General features: G+C 47.7%; 3 protein-coding genes across 3 annotated transcripts in view; 1 reads left to right on the top strand and 2 right to left on the bottom strand.

The window, feature by feature from the left end:
• plekhm3 (pleckstrin homology domain containing, family M, member 3) overlaps window positions 1-1,011 on the bottom strand; it is a 34,240-nt gene extending 33,229 nt beyond the window's left edge. Inside the window, exon 1 of the mRNA XM_018732397.2 lies at window positions 975-1,011. The gene's annotated coding sequence lies outside the window, so the exon portion shown is untranslated. The remainder of the gene's footprint in view (window positions 1-974) is intronic.
• Window positions 1,012-6,768: 5,757 nt separating this feature from the next.
• On the bottom strand, window positions 6,769-16,992 carry idh1 (isocitrate dehydrogenase (NADP(+)) 1). Its single transcript, XM_018732389.2, has 9 exons — window positions 16,848-16,992; window positions 15,376-15,505; window positions 12,883-13,174; window positions 10,064-10,166; window positions 9,706-9,883; window positions 9,069-9,220; window positions 8,775-8,915; window positions 8,482-8,644; window positions 6,769-7,562 (listed from the first exon to the last, which is right to left on the bottom strand). Exons 2-9 carry the CDS (start codon window positions 15,495-15,497, stop codon window positions 7,469-7,471), a joined length of 1,245 nt encoding a protein of 414 aa, XP_018587905.2. The 5' UTR covers window positions 15,498-15,505; window positions 16,848-16,992; the 3' UTR covers window positions 6,769-7,468.
• A 5,543-nt stretch (window positions 16,993-22,535) lies between these two features.
• The window catches only part of kcnh3 (potassium voltage-gated channel, subfamily H (eag-related), member 3), an 86,047-nt gene continuing 84,873 nt past the window's right edge, over window positions 22,536-23,709 (top strand). The window contains exon 1 of the mRNA XM_018732321.2: window positions 22,536-22,654. Within this exon, the coding sequence (XP_018587837.1) occupies window positions 22,579-22,654 (76 nt within the window). The 5' untranslated portion in view covers window positions 22,536-22,578. The remainder of the gene's footprint in view (window positions 22,655-23,709) is intronic.

Genomic DNA, 23,709 nt, shown 5'->3' with positions numbered 1-23,709 from the left:
ACGTGGTACATTATATACTCATTTCAGTACTATACTCTAATGTACACACGGATGGATGGAAGTGCCATCGAGTTGAGTCCGACTCAGAGGGACCATTTGTGGGGTTTCCATGGCAACGGAGGACCGCAGGTGGTTTGCCAGGCAAACTCCACACACCATGAGCTGGACTCGAACCCACGGAGCACCTCGGGAGCTGTGAGCCACAAGTCCTTGATGCATCATATAATGTATCTGCAAACATGTACTAGTATTATTATTATTATTATTATGTAGACGCATTTATATATACTCAGTTTTGCACTGGGAATCAGTCACATTTTACTGCCAGACAAGAGACATATTATCATGGATGATGATGTCCCTGCGGTGTTTGCCACACAGCACAAAGACCCTTTAAGAGAATACATATAACTGTTACAAAGAGCACTTATGACATCAATGTCCTTTTAACGGCTTCCGTCTGAGAGAGTGTTACGAATTACTCCTAGTATAAACCACTTTTTTTAAACGCATCATCATGATGATGATCATCATCATCATCGCGGTGGTCGATGCGTCGCTAAGTAAGCACACAGACACAGACAGACAGAGAAGAAGAAGAAGCAGAGCAACGCAAAACCGGCGAAGTGGCAACCAGGAAACCACTTGACAAATGTGCCGCTATTTTTATTTGTGCTGCTGTCCTAGAAGGACACGCGTGACCGACACCTGCTGGGACCGCAGCGGCTCCGCGGACACACCGTTAGCTCCACCGTTAGCAACACTGTTAGCTTCACCGTTAGCCAGGTAGCCGCGCTGTTAGCCCGCTAGCTCACGGGCAGCTGAAGAAGCGGGCGACTCAGCTGACTCGAGCAGTTCTGTTGTCTTCACTCTAAGTGCACTTTATCACACTCCTTTCTGGCAAACGTATATCACCACGTATAAGCCTTCGGGTGAGATAATGCAGCTGTTTTATTGTCCAACCCGTGACTCACCTGATTCTGTTTACAATCTGTCAGTCTCGGGTCCGTCGGCAAAAATGTTCACGGGCAGAAACGCAGACCACCGAACGAAGGTTCCGCCCCCCAGGCACCGGAATGTGGGCCCACAGATGTGTACTGGTTTTGTGTGTTTTCCTTGTTATGTTCCATTATTAACCAGTGATTAGCTATTACTGCAATGCAAGGATGAAATACATGAAGCTGAAACAGAGCTGGAAGGCAAAGTATGAAAGCTGGACTCTCATTTTGTTCTGTAACGTAGGTACGAAGGTGCTGAAGCAGAAAGACGGCTTGCTGGCACAGCGATGCGCCGACACAGGGGCTTCTTGATGTGTCCACGGCGTACGGAGACTGTGGCATCGGCCCCTGCCGCCTACAGCAAATTAAATCTCTTTGGACAGCACGGTGAATATCAATAAGGTGCGAGCAGGTGCAAATGTGGAGGCCATTTCATACGGTCCTTGTTGACAAGGCCTCAAACAGGGTATAAAACGCTCCACTTACCTTCTTCCTCGGCTTGAGCAGCAGCACTTTCTTATTATTGTGCCATATGCAGTCAAATATTTTTTTTCATCCACTGAACAGAAATTAATATGCGCATCATGTGCTTTCACCTGCAAAAAGGAAAGCAGGGCTATGGAGCGTTATATTGCGGTGTAATAAATACACATTATAAAAAGGCCTCAATGTAAAATATTGGTGTTATTTTCAGATATTTTCTCTACACACACACACACACACACTCATTTATCTGATGCTTTTTCTCCAATGCAACTCACTACCTACCTTGAATCCCCCATTTACAAAGCAAGGTAATTTTGACTGTATCAGTTCAGGGTAAGTTCCTTACTCAAGGGTACTGCAGCAAGGGGTGGGATTCAAACCTGCAACATCTAATATCAGACAGAGAATCTGTATCCACAACACTATCCGCTGCTCATGTAACATAAACAGCATGTGACAATAAGCCTTAAATTCCCACAAAATTCAGTTCCCATGACTTTCCTTCATTTCTTCTGCTCATTATCATGTAAGAAAACTCATCATATAATAGCAAAGTTTTGTTCTTCACACTCCTTCTTCATCCATACACTCCACCTTCTAAGTGTACCCTAAATCTCAGTCACTGCTCTACATTGTGTCACATAACAGCTTTTCTCTTACTGTCTTTACCACTGCAAGCAAAAGTGCTTCAATCATCAATAAAGACAAATACACACACAGTTTCTGAACCGCTTGTCCCATACGGGGTCGCGGGGAACCGGAGCCTAACCCGGCAACACAGGGCGTAAGGCTGGAGGGGGAGGGGACACACCCAGGATGGGACGCCAGTCTGTCACAAGGCACCCCAAGCGGGATTCGAACCCCAGACCCACCCGAGAGCAAGACCCGGGCCAACCCACTGCGCCACCACGCCCCCCAAAGACAAATATTAAAATGCAAATACCGCTCTCAAACAGCAGCTTTATCATAAAAATATACAAGCGTAATTTGTAAAGTCATATGCGACAGCAATGCACGTGCAGAAGGGTGACGTGTGTGTGGAGGGGGGGGGTCTAAGAAGCAGGGAAGTCAGCATTTGCAGGCGTTGTCAACTAGCAACCCCAGCAGCGACACACTCTATTGTCGCACCTCCGCAGAAAGAGAAACATTATTCGAGTCTTTTCCTCAAAGCTGATAGGGAAACACAATAATGATCGCGGGCTTTCTTGTTAACCCTCTGCACCCCCATCGCAGACTCAGCCTGTCCCCACGCGGGCCCTCGTAACCCCCTCTCCGCTTCCACAGTCTTTGTTTAAGGGAGGAAAAAAGTTTCTTAATGAAGAAGGAGGTGAGCCGGGCTAATGGGCCGAAAAAAGTTCCTCTCCGGCACATTGTTGCGAGAGAATGGTGGTATGAGTCCCAGCTGTAGACGTGTAGGTGTCATATTGTGTGTGACCCACGTAGACCTGCATGCGAACTCCTTCAAATAATACTGTGCCCCAGCAACGCTGCTCTTTGTTCACAGAGTCAATTAAGGGAGTCAGCAGTTGGGCCCCTATTCAATAAAACCATCGAGGAGGGAAAGAAGGGCCGGGACAGAGAGCGCCACTGAACGCTAGGTAAGTTTAGAGATGTCGGTATTTCAAATTGGAGCAGTCCGTCAGGCTACATCCGGAACTTTCCGTTCCCATTGAGGGTGGTTCAAGCGTGCGTCAGCCCTTGGTTGCTGGCTTTCCCTTTACACACTTACCCCCCGTTAACCATTCCTGAAAACCGTGTGAATATTGAAAACCCAGAAAATACAAATACTTATTCCATCATTAATTTCAGTTCGTTCAGACTCATTCCAAGTTCATCCCAATATCACTGTAAATGGTACCTAATATAAAAAAACAAAACTGTGTAACACACACACACACACACACACACACAGTCTGAAACCACTCGTCCTATGCGGGGTCACGGCGAACTGGAGCCTAACCCAGCAGCACAGGGCGCAGAGCTGGATGGGGAAGGGACACACCCAGGATGGGACGCCACTCCATTGCAAGGCACCCCAAGCAGGACTCGAACCCCGGACCCAGCGGAGAGCAGGACCCGGTCAAACCTACTGCGCCCCCACGCCGCCTGCTGTAAATATAGCATGAAACAATTCTCTTGTTCCAAAAAAATGTGTATCAAAGGGTGACCGTAAGACTCGTGAGGATTTATGAGCCCTGTTTGTTGGACATGGAGGTTCATAACAATTCCTGCCTTTCGCAGGTCACATCGCCAGGGACCCTTCACCACACTCTACCGGGAGAACCTCTAATGGTAAATGACAGTAAAACAAATGAAGACGCGTGTTTGCTTCAGTGTGCGAATTATTTATTTATTTAAATTCCGTGCTCATATAGGTCTTGATCACACAGGGTATTGTGTCAGTGACTGAGATTCGAACCTTCATAACGAGGCTAGATGTGAACCTGAAGCAGCAGCTCTTTCCTCTCGCTTCCTGCCCGTGTTTTTCTCCTGCTGCTCTCCCCTCCACCGTGTTTTGTTGACCTGCTGCCGTTCCTCGTCCCTTATCTCTCCATCCGTCCATCCCTCCCACCCTCCATCCCTCCCTCCTCGTCTTGCACTCTCCTGCTCACCATCTCATCCTGCTTTTTTGATTATGTCCTCCTACACTGATGACTAAATTATGATTGTGTTTAAGGATGGCGGTCCTTTCATCTAGCCGGTGTTTCTCTGTCCCCTCCTCTCCACCACAAAGGGCCGCTACCTCTGTTAGTCGCCTTTTGATGAGGACGGTGATTGTTGTGCTGCCATGGAAACGCCCCAGCGCAGCCTTGTTTTCGCCCCGTATCGGAGTGAGTTATTTACTCTTACGGGTAAGAAGAGAAAGAAAGAAAGTTTGGCTGAACGCATACGAACACAAACTAGACATTTTACTACTTTGGCGGAAAACAGTGGTCAAACTGTTACAAAGACATTTAATTTTGTTGGACATGGCTGTGCATCCCTCATTAAAAATATCTTATTGCAAATACTCTTTAAATATTAAGCATAGAGAAAATATGAATATATTAAATAATTGAACATTTGATGCTCTGATTATTCTGTAATTCCCTCTATGTGATCTGTCTGTGTTGAGCAGTCGTGTCCTTTCTATGTTGACTCATGAAACTCTCGGAGTCACGGACACCTACGGCTAATGAGTCAAATCAAGTTGAAGGCATGAAGCTAAATAAAACCTGTTGGACTTGTGTTGATGCATTATGAGTTGTGGTGGAAATCAAGAAGAGGCCAAAGACGCAAAGGAAACACACTGCACTCTCCAACAGATTGAATCTGAAAACATACACACACACAGAGGTACTATTCTGCACCCAGAAAAATGATCTACAGCACAAAACGCACAAATGCTTTGTCTGCATGTTGTAAGTGGCTGTTAAAATACATGTATTACAAACATATACACACACACACACACACACACACACACACATTGTCTGAACCACTTATCCCAAGCAGGGTTGCAGTGAACCGGAGCCTAACCCGGCAACACAGGGCACAAGGCCGGAGGGGGAGGGGACACACCCAGGACGGGACGCCAGTTCATCGCAAGGCACCCCAAGCGGGACTCGAACCCCGGACCCACCGGAGAGCAGGACCCGGTCCAACCCACTGCGCCACCGCGCCCCCCCAAAATATATATTTAGATACTGTATTTCACACCGGGGGGCGCGATGACACAACAGGTTTGGCCAGGGCCTGCTGTATGGTGGTTCTGGGGTTCAAGTCCTGCTTGGGTTGCCTTGCTGTGGACTGGTGTCCCATTTGGGATGTGTCCCCTCCTCCTTCAGCCTTGCGCCTTGTGTTGCTGGGTTAGGCTCCAGTTCGCTGCGACCCCACTCGGGACAAGCGGTTGTAGACATTGTGTGTGTATTTCACACACGTGAAAAGCTCCGGGAAGTGGCCTTATTGCAAAGCCTCGTACGTTTTCTGATGACTGAGCCCTGGACGGCGAGCGAGACACCAAGGCAGGCGGAGGGACCAATAAACAAACAAGACTGAGAGACACAAACAAACAGGGCCGCCATGAATACGCTCTCGGCGACGGCGCTCCGCATTAAAACAGCGCGTTGCTGCAGCCTTTCACAGCTAATGATCCCGGCTTTGGGGGCGCAGTCATCTTTGTGCGACTCAGGCTGCCAAATGAGTCTCCCTTCTTCCAGGCAAAATCCAATTACAGGGGCACAATGGAAGCAGCCTAAAAGCTTTGATACCTATTGGAGACCCTGCGCCTACATCAGATGCCTGAGGGTGCCCGTGCCCCCCATCCCCACATCTCCACTGGGGGGGGGGCTAAAATTAGCCAGCAAGGTTCCACCTGTACCATTCGCCAGCAGCCTCAAGTGTGTACTGAGCTGCTCGGACGTAAGAATACACATGCACGCACGCACGCACACACTGCAGACCTAACTCAGGTATATGCGTATGTGTTTGCACTCAAACATGATCTCCAAAAATCTACAGGGAACAGCAGTGTTTAGTGCGTATATTCCCAATTACTTTAACTGATTAGGTTTTACCATCATTTCACCAAGCACTTGATAAAAAAAGGGCAGTTTCACTGTATCCTTCGGATAAACCACATGCAGAGCCGTAATATTCAAGAAGCTACTTTCATCGGATATGATTAGAAAACTAGTTTTTATTTGATCTAATAACTGGCTCGTGGGCTATTCACGAGTGAGAAAAATAATAAAAAGGGCACAGATGAGTTCTGTAGATTCACCTGTGTGACAGGCGCTCACTGTCAAATGCAGCACTTGCGCGCCACCTTGTGGTCAGTGTGAAATATAATACTTCTGTCCATCTTGTGGTCAGTGTGTAAAACTAGCACTTGCGCGCCACCTTGTGGTCAATTTGTAAAACTAGCACTTGCGCGCCGCCTTGTGGTCAGTGTGAAATACAACATCGTTATTGATTTTAGTCACCTGTAGATTTATGCTGGAAAAATAAGCAGGTATACCAGTACCACATGACCAGTAAAATTACCCTGCTATATAAATGAGTAAATAATTGTAAGTACCTTAACACTGCAAGTCGCTTTGAAGAAAAGCATCAGCTAAATGAAAAAATGTAAATGTAGATGCTTGGAAAAAAAAAAACAAACGCACTGGGAAATAAAAATAGTCATTATTTCAGGAGGGAACAAAGATAAAGCAATAGAGCCATCAGTAGTTCTACACGATACAATAGACAAGTATCCAGAAAAGACTGAATGCAGAGTTTCTACCAGTGCTTTTGAGAGTGACTTTGAGAAGAAGAATCAGTTTTTCTTCAAAACACCATTTATTGTGTTCATCCTGGGAGGACAGTGGGGCACAAGCCTACAGAGCATCTCCACCACATGGAACGTGAATTCTTCAACGTATCACTTTAAAAAAGGCTTCTTTTCTAGGTACACAGTAGTGCCGGCAGCTTTAAAATGTGAGCAGGTTTCACTCCAACAAACTGGACGACCGAAGAGCTTTATTAACATTAGAAATGCGACTAAAAATCACACGTGAACTGTGTGTTCGGAGCTACGGAAGTGACATGGACACGTTTTCTCAGTGGGGAAATAAGCAAATCGTTGCCTTTGAGGGAAAGAGAGACAGAGAGACACACACACACACGCACAGCTAAACGCAAACACAGTGGAAGTGCAAGGGCAGCACTTCCGCCAGTGAAGTCCGTGGCACCCGACGGGCAGCGGGAAACACTCAGGCCATTGAGCGCCGTGGATTTTGCGGGTCTCAGGAAGCGGCGAGACCTTCCCGGTGCTGCTGTCGCCGCTGGCTGAGCGACAGCGAGAGTTGGGTGCGTGGTGTGGCGTGTGTGTGCCGCCCGCTGTCCGCGCAGGTAGGGCCGGTTCGCTCCGTTAACATTCCCAAAGAGGCCGTCTCGATGAGCGCAGCCTCGTCTGCGGTCCACGGGTGCGCGTCCCACGTGCTGCCGGCCGCGCGGGTGACTCACAGCTTGGGCTGGCTGGAGAGCTTCAGCTTCAGGTTCTCCGCCAGCTTGTCGAGAAACTCGAAGGTGCTGAGGTAGTCTGAGCGCTGGACGCTGCGTGGACACACAGGGCAAGAGAGAGCGAGAATGAGTGCGGAAAGGCAGCGCACTTCAAGCTCATGCCTGGGTGGGGGCTGCACAGCGGGTAGCACTGGGGCTTCACTGTCTGGCTGAGTTTGTATGTGTCTCCCTGTGTCTGCATGGCTTTCAGTGCACTGCTCAGTCTAAACTGCATTTGTGTGTGTGTGTGTGTGTGTGTGCGCGCGAGCGCTTGGCTGTGTGGATGGGTATGTGTTCATAAGTAGCTCAGTTTACTGTGTACAACACTATGAGCAGCCTTTGCATAATTGAAATATGATTATTATTATTATTATAGGGGGTGCGGTGGCGCAGTGGGTTTGGCCAGGTCCTGCTCTCCGGTGGGTCTGGGGTTCGAGTCCCGCTTGGGGTGCCTTGCGACGGACTGGCGTCCCGTCCTGGGTGTGTCCCCTCCCCCTCCGGCCTTACGCCCTGTGTTGCTGGGTTAGGCTCCGGTTCCCCGCGACCCTGTATGGGACGAGCGGTTCTGAAACTGTGTGTGTGTATTATTATTATTATTATTATTATTATTATTATAGCAACAACACGCTCCCTCACTTACACTGTTAGGTTTGTATACCAGGTTTCTTACACTACTTGACTCACTTATATAGTTGGGGTATTTTTACCGAGTTCATTCAGGCTAAGTACCTTGATCCAGGGTACAACTGCAGGAGATGGGATCTGAACCCCTAACCTTCGTACTTCAAGGTGACGGTTCAAGGAACAGCGCTGAGCTTCACTGTATGTTACTTTATCTGGATCCCTGGCCTTATTCTTTTACCTCTCTCGCAGGCATAGTGGCATGGGGGTGGAGAGAGACACAAAGGCTCCACCTTAGACAAAGGAACCCCAGCGAAAACGTGACGGGAGACAGGCGGTGAAGTGAGCGTACTTGGGGAGGCCCTTGATGCAGGCAGCCAGATCTTTGGTCATGAAACCCGCCTCGATGGTCTCGACACACACGGCCTCCAGGGTGTCGGCGAACGCCCGCAGCTCCTTGTTCCCGTCCAGCCGTGCGCGGTGCGCCAGCCCCCGGGTCCACGCAAAGATGGAGGCTGAGGCGGGGGGAAGAGAAGCACATGTCACAGGGAATTGAAATATTATTTTACTGTCATTTATTCTGGTGCTGTGCGCGTTTGCGTGCATGCGCAGACAGCCCCGCAGAGCGCGCGGTCCCGCTCGTACCGATGGGGTTGGTGGACGTCTCCTTGCCCTGCTGATGCATCCGATAATGTCGGGTCACCGTCCCGTGAGCAGCCTCCGCCTCCACAGTTCGCCCGTCCGGACAGACGAGCACGCTGGTCATCATACCCAGTGAACCATACCCTGGTGGGGGGGGAGCACATGGAGGGTCACGCCAGCAGAACCAGCAATTTCCAGAGTGAGGACGCACAGATGGCACCGAAGCCCATGTGCCCCGAGCGTGTCCCCCGCCCCCCCAACACCACCTACACACCAGCACACACAGAAGCGGTTCACCTTGTGCCACGGAATCCGACTGCACGTCTCCGTCGTAGTTCTTGCAGGCCCAGATGAAGCCCCCCTCCGACTTGAGGGCCTGAGCAACCATGTCGTCAATCAAGCGGTGCTCGTACCAGATGCCATCGGCCTCAAATTTGCCCTGGTACTCCCTGGAGAGCAAGAAACCATCGTCTTCAAAAGTTGGACAAGTAAACAGGGTGTCAGAGTTACCGCGGGGCGGTAAAGGTTGGAGCTCGCCTGCTCTTGGCAGGTGACCCTCCTTAGACAAAGAGTACTTCACCCTGTTTTTTCCCCCACTTCGACAGTGAGCACTTGTGCGGCTAAATGGTAAAATGTCTGATATAACGCTGACGGGTTGGCGGGAGACGGCGCTCAGCCTCTGACCCCCCCAACACATCACTAGAACAGCAAGATTACTCACCGACGCTGACAGATTGACATATTTCACTTTAGTCTGAAAATTTAAGATACAACAACGTCCGATTTTTAAATGATGGCAAGACTCCAGGTTGCAGGTGGGCGTTACAGACCTTACAGTAACGGACAGCGCCGGATCACAGCAATTTAACCTCAGTGAAGAAGGCCTGGTAGAGTAGAGACACCCTTCGTGGGGGGGTGGTGGGGCACCGCTTACTTCTCGTAGATCTCCTGGAAGATGTCCTTGAAGCGCCCGTCATACTTCTTCAGGATCGTGTTCTTGGTGCTGAGGTAGAGCGGCCACCTCTTGCTCAGGGCCATTTGGAAGGAGCTGTGGGCAAAGTCCCGGATGGACGTGTCCGTGTTGTACATGCCCAGCGCCACACCCCCGCTGCCTGTTGGTGCACACATACACGAGAAAATAAATTCATTTACGCACTTCATACCGCAGCAGCCAATACCGGGAGGAGAGCTCGAGTCGTTCGCCTTTCGCCGAATACGTGGACACGGGAGGACGAACGTGGACCTTTTGGCAGAACGGCTCTCTCGCGTCACACGTCAGCTTCTCCGCCTACCTTTGAAGTCGTGCACGACGAAGGTGACGGGCTCCCCGCTGTTTGGCGTGTACGTCATCTCCACTCGGCCCGGTCCCGGCACCACAAAATCCGTGGCCTTGTACTGCGTGGGACACACACCAGTTCACACTTGGAGGGGGCAGCAGCTCACACACATCAACAGAGATGGGGGGGGACAGCACTTGGACCTGGGGAGGGTTTTGGAGATGCTGACAGTATAGAGCAAGCGCAGACACACACACACACAGTGCAGTAACACATATTAGAGTCTCCACCGTATGATCTGTGTTATGCAGCCATGGGGTTTGTTTTTTTTCTTCTGTCTTTTTTTAATGGAGAAATCATGGAAAAAGCCTTTGACTGGGGAGTTTAGAGTTTCAAAATGCAGGAACCAAGCGTCCTACTGGAAAGAGACACTTATTTCCTGGGGATTTTTCTTTGGTTCCTTTTATTTTTATTTTTTTTTTTGAATACTTGCACTAGTTGTGTGTAAAACTATGACAGGGCACCGCACTAAACTTTAGTTTAATTTTGCTTCACTGTAGATAATAATAATAAAAAAAAAAACATTCCAGGGTTGAAAACTAATCGACAAAAGTTTTACAGCTTTTTACTTCATTATTAACCTCTCCATGCAACTGCTTCCAGGTACAGCTCATATTACATGTGGTTCTGGATTTTTTTCTTTTTTTTTTTTCCACAAAAAAAAAATCACCTTTCCCGTGTAGGCGGGAAAACGAGACTTTACTGCACGTTCAAATATGGAGAGAAACAGGACAATCCAGACAAGCAGGACAGACTCGTACTTACTGACCGCCTTGCTGTCGCAGCAGGAGCTCTAAACACAGAGGGAATTCACTCAAATTCCAGCACATGTGCAGTGCAGGAATATTAATGTGTTCCGGACACAATTGACGCTCATTCAGTAGAGCACAGTTTATTAGTGGGAAAATACAAGAGAGAAATTTGAGCAAATTAATCATTTACCCAAATTTATCCAAAAATCCCCATGAAAGGGATTAAGAGTACAACGTTTACCCTGCCCAGAATCGGGTCACTGGGACCTACCCCTGGAGCCAGGCCTGGGGGGAGCGCTCCGGGGCGAGCGCCCGGTGGCTGGGCAGCCCACGTAACCCGGCCAGGCTCAGCCTGAAAAGGCAACGCAGAAGGGCCATGTGGGCCCACCACCCGCAAGGTCCAACATGGGAGTTGGGTGCAATGCCTTTCAGGCAGCAGGAAGGGGCAGGGTGGTGCATGGTGTCGCGGACCCTGGCGGCGGAAACTGGGTCTTGGCACGTGGAATATCACCTCACTTGGGGGGAAAGGAGCTGGAACTGGTGCAGGAGGATATAGTTGGGCTCCCCTCCACTTAGTATCAGCTCTGGAACCAAACTTCTCAATAGGGGGTGGTCTCTCTCCCACTCAGGAGTTGTACAGGGTGAGAGAGTGGTCGGTCTACGTCTCTACCCTCACCTATGGTCATGAATTCTGGGTAATGACCGAAAGAATAAGATCTCAGATGCAAGCGGCTCAAATGAGTTTTCTCCGCAGGGTGGTGGGACTCACTCTCCGTGACAGGGTGAGAAGTTCGGCCATCAGGGAGGAACTCAGAGTAGAGCCGTCACTCCTCTGCATTGGAGGAGCCAGCTGAGGTGGTTCGGGCATCTGGTAAGGATGCCCCCTGGGCGCCTCCCTTTGGAGGTATACCGGGCACGGCCAATTGGGACGAGGCCCCGAGGTCGGCCCAGGACCCGCTAGAGGGATTATATCTCACAGTTGGCTTGGGAACGGCTGGGGATTCTCGGGTTGAGCTGGGGGAAGGTGGGATGGACAGGGACGTCTGGGTTTCTCTGCTCTTCCTATTGCCACCGCGACCCTAGCTGGACAAGCGGTCAGAAAAACGGATGGATGGATGGATGGATGGATTATTTTAATTTTGAATAAACTGCCTCTGTTGTGTTTTACAGGTTGTATAAATCTTAATGAAGGAAGGACTTTATAGACACCCTGTGGTATGTGAAATGTGTAACAGATTACTGCGTGAACAGAGTAATTACTAGGGCCAAAGGGGGAAGGAACATGAATATGGTGTTTTACTAACCCACCCTCCTGGAGTGTAGACAACAGAAGCGGAAAAGCCAAGTGGCTGCATTGCAGAGCCAATGGTGACACTTGGGCAGATGAGGAAAACGTACATTTATGCGTGAAAATATGACAAGGAGCTCATTTGTGCTGCGGCAGGTCACACGTCTCCGTTTTCCGCTACTAACCGAGCGCTTTACTTGTTCAAATTGCAAAATGCACTGGAACTGGAACCACAGTCCAGTTCGCAAAAGGCCGATTCATGACATGCTTTCGAAAACTAGCGAGTCGTATTTTCGGCTCGCGTTTCATTTAAAAGCTATTTCCCGAACACAAAGAACGTCTTCCTTACGTCATACGTACAGTAACACACATTCATACTATTCACACCGTGCGCCTTCGTGACACACGCACAGAGTGCAGGAGCTGTATCAGACCCCCGTCAATTCTTGAGGGCCCATGTGGCTGAATGTACTGTGCACTTGAGCAAAATACCTGCCGTAATGATGCTGCACGACATAAGGTGTCATAAACGATGACGCAATGCTAAGTTTGGAAACCCCTTTCCTGCACCGACTCACTTTTGTCACCAAAACCATGTATTTCCACACCGCCGCAGCATTGCAGTAACCCAGCGGTGTGTATTTTCTGCACTTATTGGTGGATAGTGTTTCCGGACACTTTCTCTCCCCCTTCCCGGCACGTACTACTGCCGCCGTCCTCGGAGAGCGGTGTACCTGGTCTCCGTGGGCATGTCTGCCGATGATGATGGGCTTGACCCAACCAGACACGAGGCGCGGGATGTTCTTACAGATGATGGCCTCACGGAACACGGTGCCGCCGAGGATGTTGCGGATGGTGCCGTTGGGCGAACGCCACATCTGCTTGAGCTTGAACTCTTCCACACGCTTCTCGTCGGGCGTGATGGTGGCACACTTGATGCCGACGTTGTAGCGCCGCACCGCCTCCGCTGCCTCCACGGTGACTCGATCCTCCGTGGCATCCCGGTGCTCTATGCCCAGGTCGTAACTGCTCGATGGGCAGGAAGGGAGCAAAAAAGCAGCAGGAGTTGAGCGCAAACATCAGTGCTACACCGTTATCGATACAAAGTCCTTCACCATAAAGCGCAACGTTCCAAAAACAATTACTCGAACGCTCTCGTCTTCGTTCCTATTGATTCTTTATGTCGCTAAAGTTTGTATCCAGACTGACTTGGGGAACTCAGCCCACACACTGCAGTCCTCTGCTTACAACAGGTTGGTTTTAAAGCATCGTTTTAATTTGTTTACACACTTCCTGTACGTCAATCCATGTGTATGAGAAGAAGCAACGCCAGGCCAACCATCTAGGTATGAGTGGGGAAGCACCACTAAATATGTATAAAATGGGTGCCGAAGGAGGTCACATAAAGTGGTCCTTACTCTTTATTTTATTATTTGTATTCATTTCTATCTTACACGACACCCCCCCAACCCCCTATTTCAACATATTTCAACATACAGAGTGACGGGGGCACCAGACCTCCACGATGGACCTATGACTATCATGTGTCAAAAGTCTCCTCCATGTCACATTCACTGCATGTGCAATTGTAGCAAGTGGCCATTAAAGTCTTATCCTGATGTCCCCCCTCTGAATGGAAATTCTTCCATGATCCTGTACTAAGTATTAATAAATTAATAAGTATTTCTGCTAGAGGGGGTGCGGTGGCACAGTGAGTTTTCCCTGTGCCTGCTCTCTGGTGGGCCTGGGGTTCAAGTCCTGCTTGGGGTGCCTTGCAATGGACTGGCATCCTGTCCTGGGTGTGTCCCCACCCCCTCCAGCCCTGTGCCTTGTGTTACCGGGTTAGGCTCCGGTTCACTGCAACCCCGCTTGAGACAAGCAGTTTCAGTCAGTGTGTGTATGTCTGTGTATTTCTACTAGGCCCACACCATATGGACCCAATCCAAGTGTTTACTGGGGCAGTGGCTGGCACAGTGGTTAGGGCTGTCATTGTGCCATCTGAATTCCACCTCCTCATGCAGTACTTACCCCCAACTACTCTGGTAAACCACCCTATTGTATATATATTGAAGTCATTGCACACTCCTTATCATAGTATGTCACTGTGAACAAAGGTGTCAGTTAATTTAAAGGGGGGTTGGGAATCAATTTACTCTTCAAAATATTTTATTACATTGATTTTTTTTTTATATGGGACAAGCGGTTCTGAAAATGTGTGTGTGTGTGTGATTTTTTTTTTAAAAAAAGGTGATTTATATCATTATGAAGAATATGGTGTGTGCAGCATGTCCTCTTCCTAAGCGCTCAGTAACTGTTGGACACTGACGGCACTCGACACCAAGCGCAACTCAGAAAATCACAAACTATCCATATGGATTCAAAGGTCAAGCTGTGCAAACCGCCACGTGGGAAGAGTACAAATCATCACCCTATGGCCCCAACTTCATATCACAGTGTAAAGACGAAATGCACTCGGGCACAGAGTGAAAAGTCCAGCGGCTGTAATAGCCGTGTTAAAGGAGAACATGACTGCTGTCGTGAGACTGCGCGACACTGAAACATTAACACACTGAGCGACAGAAACTTACAAATTAAAAGACGACCCCAACATAAGATACACTTTTTCCAACAACATTTGCATTATTAACCTACAGCAAATACCTCTGATTATGTGAAGACAATTATTAGATATGGGTACCAAAACAACAATAAAAATAATAATAGTAATAAAAAAAAGAAAAACAAAAAGGACAGTTATTCACAAGCCATTGAAATAAAGAGAGTGGGGTGCCTTGGAGTGGACTGGCATCCCGTCCTGGGTGTGTCCCTGACCTTTGGCCGCTGCAGTGTCCCGGTTACAAACTTTCAGCTCGTGTCCCACCCTTCCCACAGCTCTGCTTTATGAAATACAATCCTGAGTACAAAATTCAGAGATTAATATGGACCAAAGCTTATAGAATCAATAAAGGACGACTCTTGCTGTACTCTGGCTGTGCTTTGTAAGGCTATCTGATCAAGAAAAGCAAAGTTGGCTCACCAGCCTGATCCCAATCTCTCAGATGGAACTTTCTAGCACCATGGTTGGTGAAAAATATATATTAAAAAAAAAAAAACTTTGAGTTAGACCCGAAATTCAGGAGCCCTGGTGTTTCGGAACTCTCTCTGATTCGACGTGCTGGCTGGCAGAACCTTCCCCCATCAGGCCGTCACCGCCGCCAGCTGCCCACCTGTGCAGGTCCAGCTCTACATAAGGGAAGATGAGCTTCTCCTTGATGAGCTCCCAGATCACTCTGGTCATCTCATCGCCTTGCATCTCCACCACCGATCCACCCTTGATCTTCTGCAACATCGCTGAACCTTGCAGAAAGGAAGGACACAGGGGAGAGCACACAAACAAGGGGACAGGGCAAAGTCAAGATGATAGGAAGCCTTGGATGACACGCTCTGCAGGTTCCTTGTGCACAATGAATGACTTTCACTGCAAAATGCCCCATAAACACAGTGAATCAGCACTTTTCAGGGCTGGCTGGAATTTTCTTGTATTTTTTTTTTTTTTAAAATATTGACCAGTCTCCCTGACTCTTAATGGTTGTTTTAGTAGCAATATAACCAACATATTTGTTTTCTTCCTGAAATTGTTTGAAATTGTCAAAAGTCATGTCATTGATGCAGAAGCCACAGATGCTGTCAACTGGCATCTTTGTGCCTCTGCATCCTGGGCACACAGTACGTAGAGCGGTGTCTTTAGCACATCTGGACTTGTCCACTTGTCCAGCGTGAACTTAGCAAGAAGACTGGCCCAGAAAATGGGGCAAAACTCATGTGTCTCCTGGAGGCTCTGAATAAGAACGCTGAGCGGGTGAGACGTAAGCAAGTAACTCGTACTTGTAGACGCCGGCTGTGGTCTCTATTAAGGGCTATAATACCATCATTATACATAAGCTGTGGTGCCATTTATTAATCTCTGACATGTTTTTTTCATGCGTTATAAACTGTTTAAAGCTGAATTGTGTGTTAAACACTGCGGTTTAATGTTCCTACAGTCCTTGTCCTAATTCATTGTATTCATTTAAGTACTTAAGTTTGTGCAAATGTTGCCTGTCTTTAAAGCTGTCAATTGTCTCTAGACATGTTACCAAGTAAACCTTGTAAAATTTCACGAAAAACAAATGCATGAGAGGGGGGCGATCGGTAAACTTGAGTTAAATATTCGATTATTTAGCCGATTTTAATTGCTTAATATCTAAATAAATGTGCAACGCCCGGCACTTTTCCTAGAAGTCCTTAACCCTTCGTGCGCCACGCCGCACAGTCAGAGTCACGCGACGCCCAAAGCGACGGGGGACGGACGTTACTACTGGTGGCACACGGAGCAAATGGAGCGAATACATTGTTACTTATTGATTGTTCGCGACTACACGTTACTAAACGGATGACGTCATCAACACAACACTCACTCAGCTGGCAGCTTGACGCACGCAGCTGAGAAGCGTAGTGTCAAGGATCATCGCGACGTGTCCAAAGTAGATCAATGACGGATTCCGTGTGACATCACATTCGCCTTTTATTACCACAGATACAGTATATTCAATATAAAACCTGACAGTGAGTGAGACAAAGCAACAGCTAGCGTCTTCGTCTTCTTGCATTCGTATTCGTTCGTGGGAGAAAAAAAAAAAAAGCAGCGCTGCGCTCTTACCTTCGTAATGTAACGTTTGGGGGGGTAAAAATTGAAGCGCAACTTGCAAGTAATATGCAGAGCGACAAGACTCCAGAAATACAGTAATTTTCGTTCGCAGCGCGCTCTCGCACTCTGGACAAGATGGGTCGCGCGGCCAAATGCGTTCCCCTTAGCCGTGCATTGAGTCCGCCCATCAAAACACCGAAAGCCAATCAAAGAGCAGAAAGAACTCGCTAAGGAAACGCCGCGAACCAATAAGAACGTCCCACCTCCATGGCCAGACATAGGAAGGACTGGAAGTTGCGCACCGCGTGGTACCACTTGGGCGCGTCCCGACCTTTCATCCGGCGGTCGGTGACAGCGCAATAAAAGAGCTCCTTTTCCCGTACGAAGGCAATGAACAGTCTAACCGTTTAACACCAATAGAGGATTAGTTAATGTGGCTACGGAAGTTACCCGGCTGCATTGAAACACAGGCGGGAAAAGAGTGACGCGGGAGTTTTGAGCGCTGCTTCTGATGGCAGGTTATTGTTACAGAGAAATAAATAAGAGCTTCACTTCCAAAGCACGGGGGACCATTTGGCACATAGCTGAGAAGTAAATGGACTCATTCGGTGCAAATGTGTAAACATTTCTGAAGTCGGTCAACTTTTCATTTTGAAAAATTGGTATACACACACATTTTCAGAACTGCTTGTCCCAGACAGGGTCACGGGGAGCCGGAGCCTACCCGGCAACTCAGGGTGTAAGGCTAGAGAGGGAGGGGACACACCCAGGACGGGACGCCAGTCCGTCGCAAAGCGCTCCAAGCGGGACTCAAACCCCAGACCCACCAGAGAGCAGGACCCAGTCCAACCCACTGCACCACCACAATTCTAAGTAATTTTTCTAGGATTGCAGCCCATGCTGGTGTTGCAATAATTGTACATTTCTGTGTCAGTGCACAGAATAACTGCTGCACTTCATTCGGCAGTGCTACGAAAAACTAAGTACATCCCATAGGATAGGTTATATTTTTAAACCTGTTTGTGTGTCCACAGCATTAGTAGATAAAGGTTATTTTATCAAATAATGGAAATTCTTCTATCCAATAATGTACTCAGTAATAAAATTCGGAAATGCAGCTGTCTACTGTGGGAAAGTTCAGTACAAGTACATTAGCTTCCATAGCTGGCATTGCCTCGCTTAGCAGAAATGACTTCTTGTAGGCATTTCTAGTCATTGTCAACCAGTTTTCTACAGTGACTTGCAGAAATGTTTGCCTGTTCCTCCTTACAGAACTATGTGAAGTTTAAGGATTTCAGCCCCCTCACAGCATTTTTATGAGCTTGAGATCTAGGCTTTCACTTGGTCATTCCATCACCCTTCATTTCTTCTTTTTGAACCCTTTGATTGTTAGTTTGCTTGACTCTTCTGGGTCATCTTGTTGCAGCTCAGCTTTAGCTTTTTGACAGAATGCCTCATTCTTTTCAAATACACTGGTACAACGTGGAATTCATGGTTTCCTCTATGATGGCAGGCTGACTAGGTCCTAAGGAAGAAAATCAGCCCCAAACCACAATGCTTCCACCAACATGCTCTACAGTTGCTATGAGTTACTTTTGGTCAAACAGTTCCACCTTTGTTCCATCTGTCCAAGGCACATTGTTGCAGCTGTCTAGATCTTTTCCTAGTGTTGTGTGGTGTTGTGTGGCAAACTTGAGTCGTGCATCTATACTCTTTTTTGCAACCTGTCATGTGGAGTCGATGCAGTTTTGCACTTTCTTCTGGATGGTTCCCTCGCGGACTTTGACGTTGACTGAGGCAACACTTGCCTGTAAATCTTTCCTCGTTTTCCAGGGTTTCTTGGAGGCTTCCTGGAACATTTATTGGTCAGCCCTCTGTGCAAGCAGTGACATTGTATCATGACCACAACTTGTGATGAACTTGCGAAGAAATCCGTCCAAGTTTCCGAGTCCTTGATGTCCGTGTGGCTGCGGTCCAGCCGAGGTGACTGACCGGTTGACCAGCAGCCATTTGTCAGAATCTCTGTGAAATGTCTTTGACCCAGTTGTACTGTCAGCTGATGTAATGTAGATGGATTGATTGGCAAGAGCACCTCTCACCATGGCCACCAAACATTTCTGGGGGTGTTTGCCAAGACACCGTTGCTCAGCCAATTGTGATTTACAGCATAAAACTTTGAACGAGATGTCCCAGTTTATGTAACTTCAGCCGACACTTTAAGGTCATCTTACATGCATCCATGACTAGATCACCATAGACGAGACTAAGAAATGTTTCACTCTGTTTTATAGCAGAAACTTGTTGGGTTGAGGGGTTACACTGAATTCAAAGATGTATAGGTTCTAAACCCTGAAAAAAAAAGAATTTGCAACCATTAGCCAGAAAACGAACAATCTCAAAAAATACATTATGCTATAATAATGCAGGAGACACACCTGCGATTACTTTGAAGTAGCAGTAAGATTTTTCTTTTCTAGCTTTAGTGCAGAATTGACATGTCATGGAGTTTAACTGTCTGCTGAATTATCAAATGAAAAAAGGTCACATTTGTCACCAGGTTTATTTTCCTAGATTATAGCAGTGGTGGAAATTGGAAAGGTGCATACTGTGAAAAAAGGAAGAAGTAGATTTCCCCAAAGCTCTAGAACCATCTTGAACCTTTGTTTCCTGCATGACATGGGGTGAGCATCCACTAGTTATTGAAATTGTTCTGAAAATGAGTTCAGATTATTGCAACCAATTGTATTTCACCATCTGATAATTTCACATTTTGATCCTTTTATTTTTTGAGCAGGGGGGTGTGGTGGTGCAGTGGGTTGGCCTGTGCCTGCTCTCTGGTGGGTCTGGGGTTCGAGTCCTGCTTGGGGTGCCTTGCGATGGATTTTCTGTGTTGCCAGGTTAGGCTCCGGCTTGCCACGACCCCACTTGGAACAAGTGGCTTCAGACAGTATGTGTGTGTGAGAGAGAGAATTCCTGAGGTTTGTGTATTATGAGTAAAATGCTGGCTTTCTGAGATTAGGATTTATTTGAAAACAAGACCATGTGTTGAACTGACATTGTGCAAGGCGACTTTCTCCTTACGTGAGACCTTGAAATGTTCAAAGGGCCACTTTCGAGAAACACCGCTCGATTTTACCGGCAAACGTTTGAATCAGTGCGAAGCGACGCGCCTGTTGGCCACCAGGTGACGCTGTTTCTATTCAATATTCACTACAGTCCAGACAGCGTTCTAACTTTGTAACATTGTAACGTGCTCGTATTTACAGTGTTCTCATGTTTTGATCTCTTTCAACAAAAATATTCGCCGTAATAGCGACATTTTGAACATGTTAAACTCAACGGAAGGCTTCATTTATTCTCTGAAATCTCCCGCTGCGGGGGGGTCCAATCAAAATGACTTGTTTCTTATGGGAAAAAGTCGGCTCAATCATGAGAAATGTCACTTAAAACCAAAGTAAAAGCTATTTTTACGCATGATAGTGACATATTTTAAATTTTCTATTTATGTTTGTAAAATATTTTATAACACAATTATTACTTCCCTCTTAATTTCAATGTCATTAATTCATGAATTCATTCTCAACTGCCTGTCTACTGATGTATGGATGAATAAATCACTATAAATGCTGTATCTATCAGCGTAACTTACCTTGGGTGAATAAGGTGTTGGATGATAACACTACATAGCGTTCATGGGAAGTCGCTTTGAAGGAAAGTGTCTGCTAAAGGAAGTAACACAAACGTGAACTTTCAATGTCATTCATTCATTCATTCTCAGTAACCACCTGTCTATTGCAAGGTCGTAGTGGTCCAGAGCCTAACCCACAAACGCAGGGTGTGAGACACGGTACACAGTGCTGGGGATGGAGACGTTTTGGTGATTTTGCTCACAGCGGTTTGTTATATAAAGGAATAAAGTCTCTAAGAGCGCCGTGTCTGTCACTCCGCAAAGCGCACACACTGTGTTGTAAGATACTTCCAGTTGTTGACACATTTATACAGCCGAAATACAATTATGTACGCACAGTGTCTGCAATACAGTAATTGCCGCTTCAATCATTATATTATTACTTATATAAATATATTTGTAATAAAAAATTGTAATATAACTAATGCCCTCTTTATATAAAGCTCAGAATAAGGATGGAAAGCAATGGATTTGTAATTTCTTGTGGTGCTCTATACCTGACATTCTCTCTGTAAAAGCAATATATGGATGATTCAAGGGAAGAATTTTCTGCTGCTAGAAAAAAAATAAAATTTAATCTGTATGAAAACATACGAACTCTGGACATCTTTTCGGCAGTGGACTTCTCCGACATGGTATTTGATCACACCTTTTAAATACCGCAGTTTTTTCCACTTGCTTTACATATGCGGACCATTCATAATGTGTCTGTCCTGCTGGTTCTTGTTTACATTGCTGTGGCCCACTGTTGCTCTTGTGACTCATCAATAACAAAGTTATCAATTATTTCTTTTGGGAAAAATTGCTCTGCTATATGTTGTTTCACCAGTAGCACCACAGCAGCACCATATATACACCATATTTGTGTATATTGACAGTGGAGAACATCTGTATTGCCTGTGTTGCTCTTGTTGTTGAATAATGCAGCCAAACATGGACAACAGGATGAGTAATTTACCGAGTTTACAGTTCTTGCACAAGCTTAGAGAATTTAAATCAGTGGTGATAGTATGTAACATTGGATAAGAGGGAGCTCCTTAACAGTGAGTGCATTTCTTACCTATAACACCTCTTGCTATCGCTAATCACTTGTCCGAGACAGGGTGGCGGTGGTGCGGCGCCTATTCTGGAATTTCTGTGCACAAGGGCTGGCGGCTGTGTGCGTATCAGGAACTCAAAGGTTTGAGCCATTAAGTCTAATAACAGAGAATACGGCGAAATACGGTGAGTTGGGGGGAAAATATAGGTAAAAAGATCTGGGATGAGGATGTGTTTCTTGGTGAAGTCTTAGATTCATTCTTCGGCAGTCTGTCCCAGGTGGCCCGGGAACGTGTTCGTGTAAGTACATTTAAATCATTTAGCGTTGATCTGAACCCAGGAGGAAGCCCAACTTTGTCAACTTTGGCACTAACTCACTCACTCACTCACCGGCCATTTAAATGACTCGAATTTCTCCGACCCCCGCAGAGAAACCACGTGGTCCGGCATGTGCTGCAGGTGGGCCTGGTGGTGCTGGAGGTGGGAAACAGTGAACGAGAAGGGAAGGAGGGAAGGAGGGACGGAGGGGGGAGGGAGCCAGTGATCGAGACGCGGCAGAGAGAGAGAGAGCGAGAGAGAGAGGGGGATGGAGGGGGGGAGGAGACAGCAGGTACCAGAGAGCGCAGCATCAGCACCGCCGCGCAGGTTCGCTCCCGGAGCTCCAGCGGCGCGCGCACGCCTCGCGCTCGCGTCCTGACGGCACTCGACCCGTTCGAGCAGCACACGCACCTGTCTCGCGCCTCATTCAGCTCCTTCTTTTCACTTCGTCCACTTCGGGAAGAAGGGTGGGGGAGGGGGCGGGGCGCGCCCTGACGTGCCAGTTTTGCCCTGGTGGGATATGGTCACAACCCCGGCCTCAAAGTGGAGCCACGTGTGTCTCGGATCAGCGCGCTCCTCCAGGGGCTCGGATGCGCGCCCGGTACCTCCCGATTTCTGCCCGGGTTCGGCTCTGAGTCCGAGTCCGAGTCCGCTGGCCCGGGACGCCGATCCAGAAAAGCCCCTTGTGCCCGGAGCAGAATGCCGGTGATGCGCGGTCTGCTCGCCCCGCAGAACACCTTCCTGGACACGATCGCGACCCGCTTCGACGGCACCCGTAAGTGAGCCGGAAGGGGCGCCTCGCGCTCAGCCATACTCTTGCATTTTAAACAGTCTTTGTTCTCCGCGCGCTCGTAACCTGCTACTTGTGGCTGACGTTACGACAAAGGCAGTGAGTGTGTCACTGCACTTTTACTAGGGTTAAAAAAAAAGAGGAGGGCTGTGTTTCGCCGCAGGTTTATCATGTTGTCTGAGCTGTACTTCCGAAACCCTCGCGTAATAAAAAGTCATAATATGTTTCATTCCTGTCTCTTGCGTTAGAGTTGCAAAAAAGGCAGTAAATAAAGACAACAATATATATATTACAAGAAGATATAAGTACACGTAAAATATCCCGCATTAAACATACAGTACTGTAAATGTTTACTGTACAATGATCAGAGTGTGTGATATTTGAGCGCAGGTCCGCGCGACCAACTTCAAAGCGGAGCGGCGGGTCTTTTGTGCTGCTGCCGCGTATTTGGGCTCCTTCGGTGCGGCTCTGGACAGCAGGTGGCCTTATAAACACAGTCTTTCTTCAAAAGAGATGTTGTAGCTGAGGTCTGTGCGGTGTACAGCTATCATTATTATTATTATTATTATTATTATTATTATTAACAACAACAACAATAATGATAGTAATAATATAAGGTCGTAAGGTTGCCACGTAAAGAGAATGAATGACACAAATAGTATGCGAGAAGCCGCGTGCCACATTCATGATTCATGGACAAATTGTTACATTGTTACCGAAAGCCACCAGCTGACGCTTCGCGCGAGTTATTACCCGCGCGTGTCCGTGTTTGTGGCGTAAACGTGGTACAGATTCGCTCGGACCTCCAGAGGCTCATTGCTGTGCACATGATTTCGAGCAGAACAAGCTCGCCTCTCAACCTGTGTTTCCTGTCCGTCCGTCCCTCCGTCTCGGCACCTTCTCGCGCCCTGTCCACGTGGCTCCGTTCTCGGGAGGCGCTACAGAGGTCACTAAATGTACAGTATGTGTACAGTAATACGGGCCCAGCGAATATTCATCGTTTTTATGTCAGACCAGCGCTCTGGCTAATTGACCGCGGT

This window comes from Scleropages formosus, chromosome 1, assembly GCF_900964775.1.
Source record: "Scleropages formosus chromosome 1, fSclFor1.1, whole genome shotgun sequence".
Classification (NCBI taxonomy): domain Eukaryota; kingdom Metazoa; phylum Chordata; class Actinopteri; order Osteoglossiformes; family Osteoglossidae; genus Scleropages; species Scleropages formosus.
Note: the sequence above shows the minus strand (reverse complement) of the source record. Positions and strands in the feature narration are given on the sequence as shown.

Bases quoted from the DNA above. Each gene is read 5' to 3' on its own strand.
- idh1 (XM_018732389.2), bottom strand. From the start codon at position 15,497: ATGTTGCAGAAGATCAAGGGTGGATCGGTGGTGGAGATGCAAGGCGAT. The intron at 9,884-10,063 runs GTAGGCGGAGAA...GTGCACCAACAG, and splicing joins CGTCGTGCACGACTTCAAAG to GCAGCGGGGGTGTGGCGCTG. The intron at 7,563-8,481 runs GTACGCTCACTT...GTGTCCACGCAG, and splicing joins TGCATCAAGGGCCTCCCCAA to CGTCCAGCGCTCAGACTACC.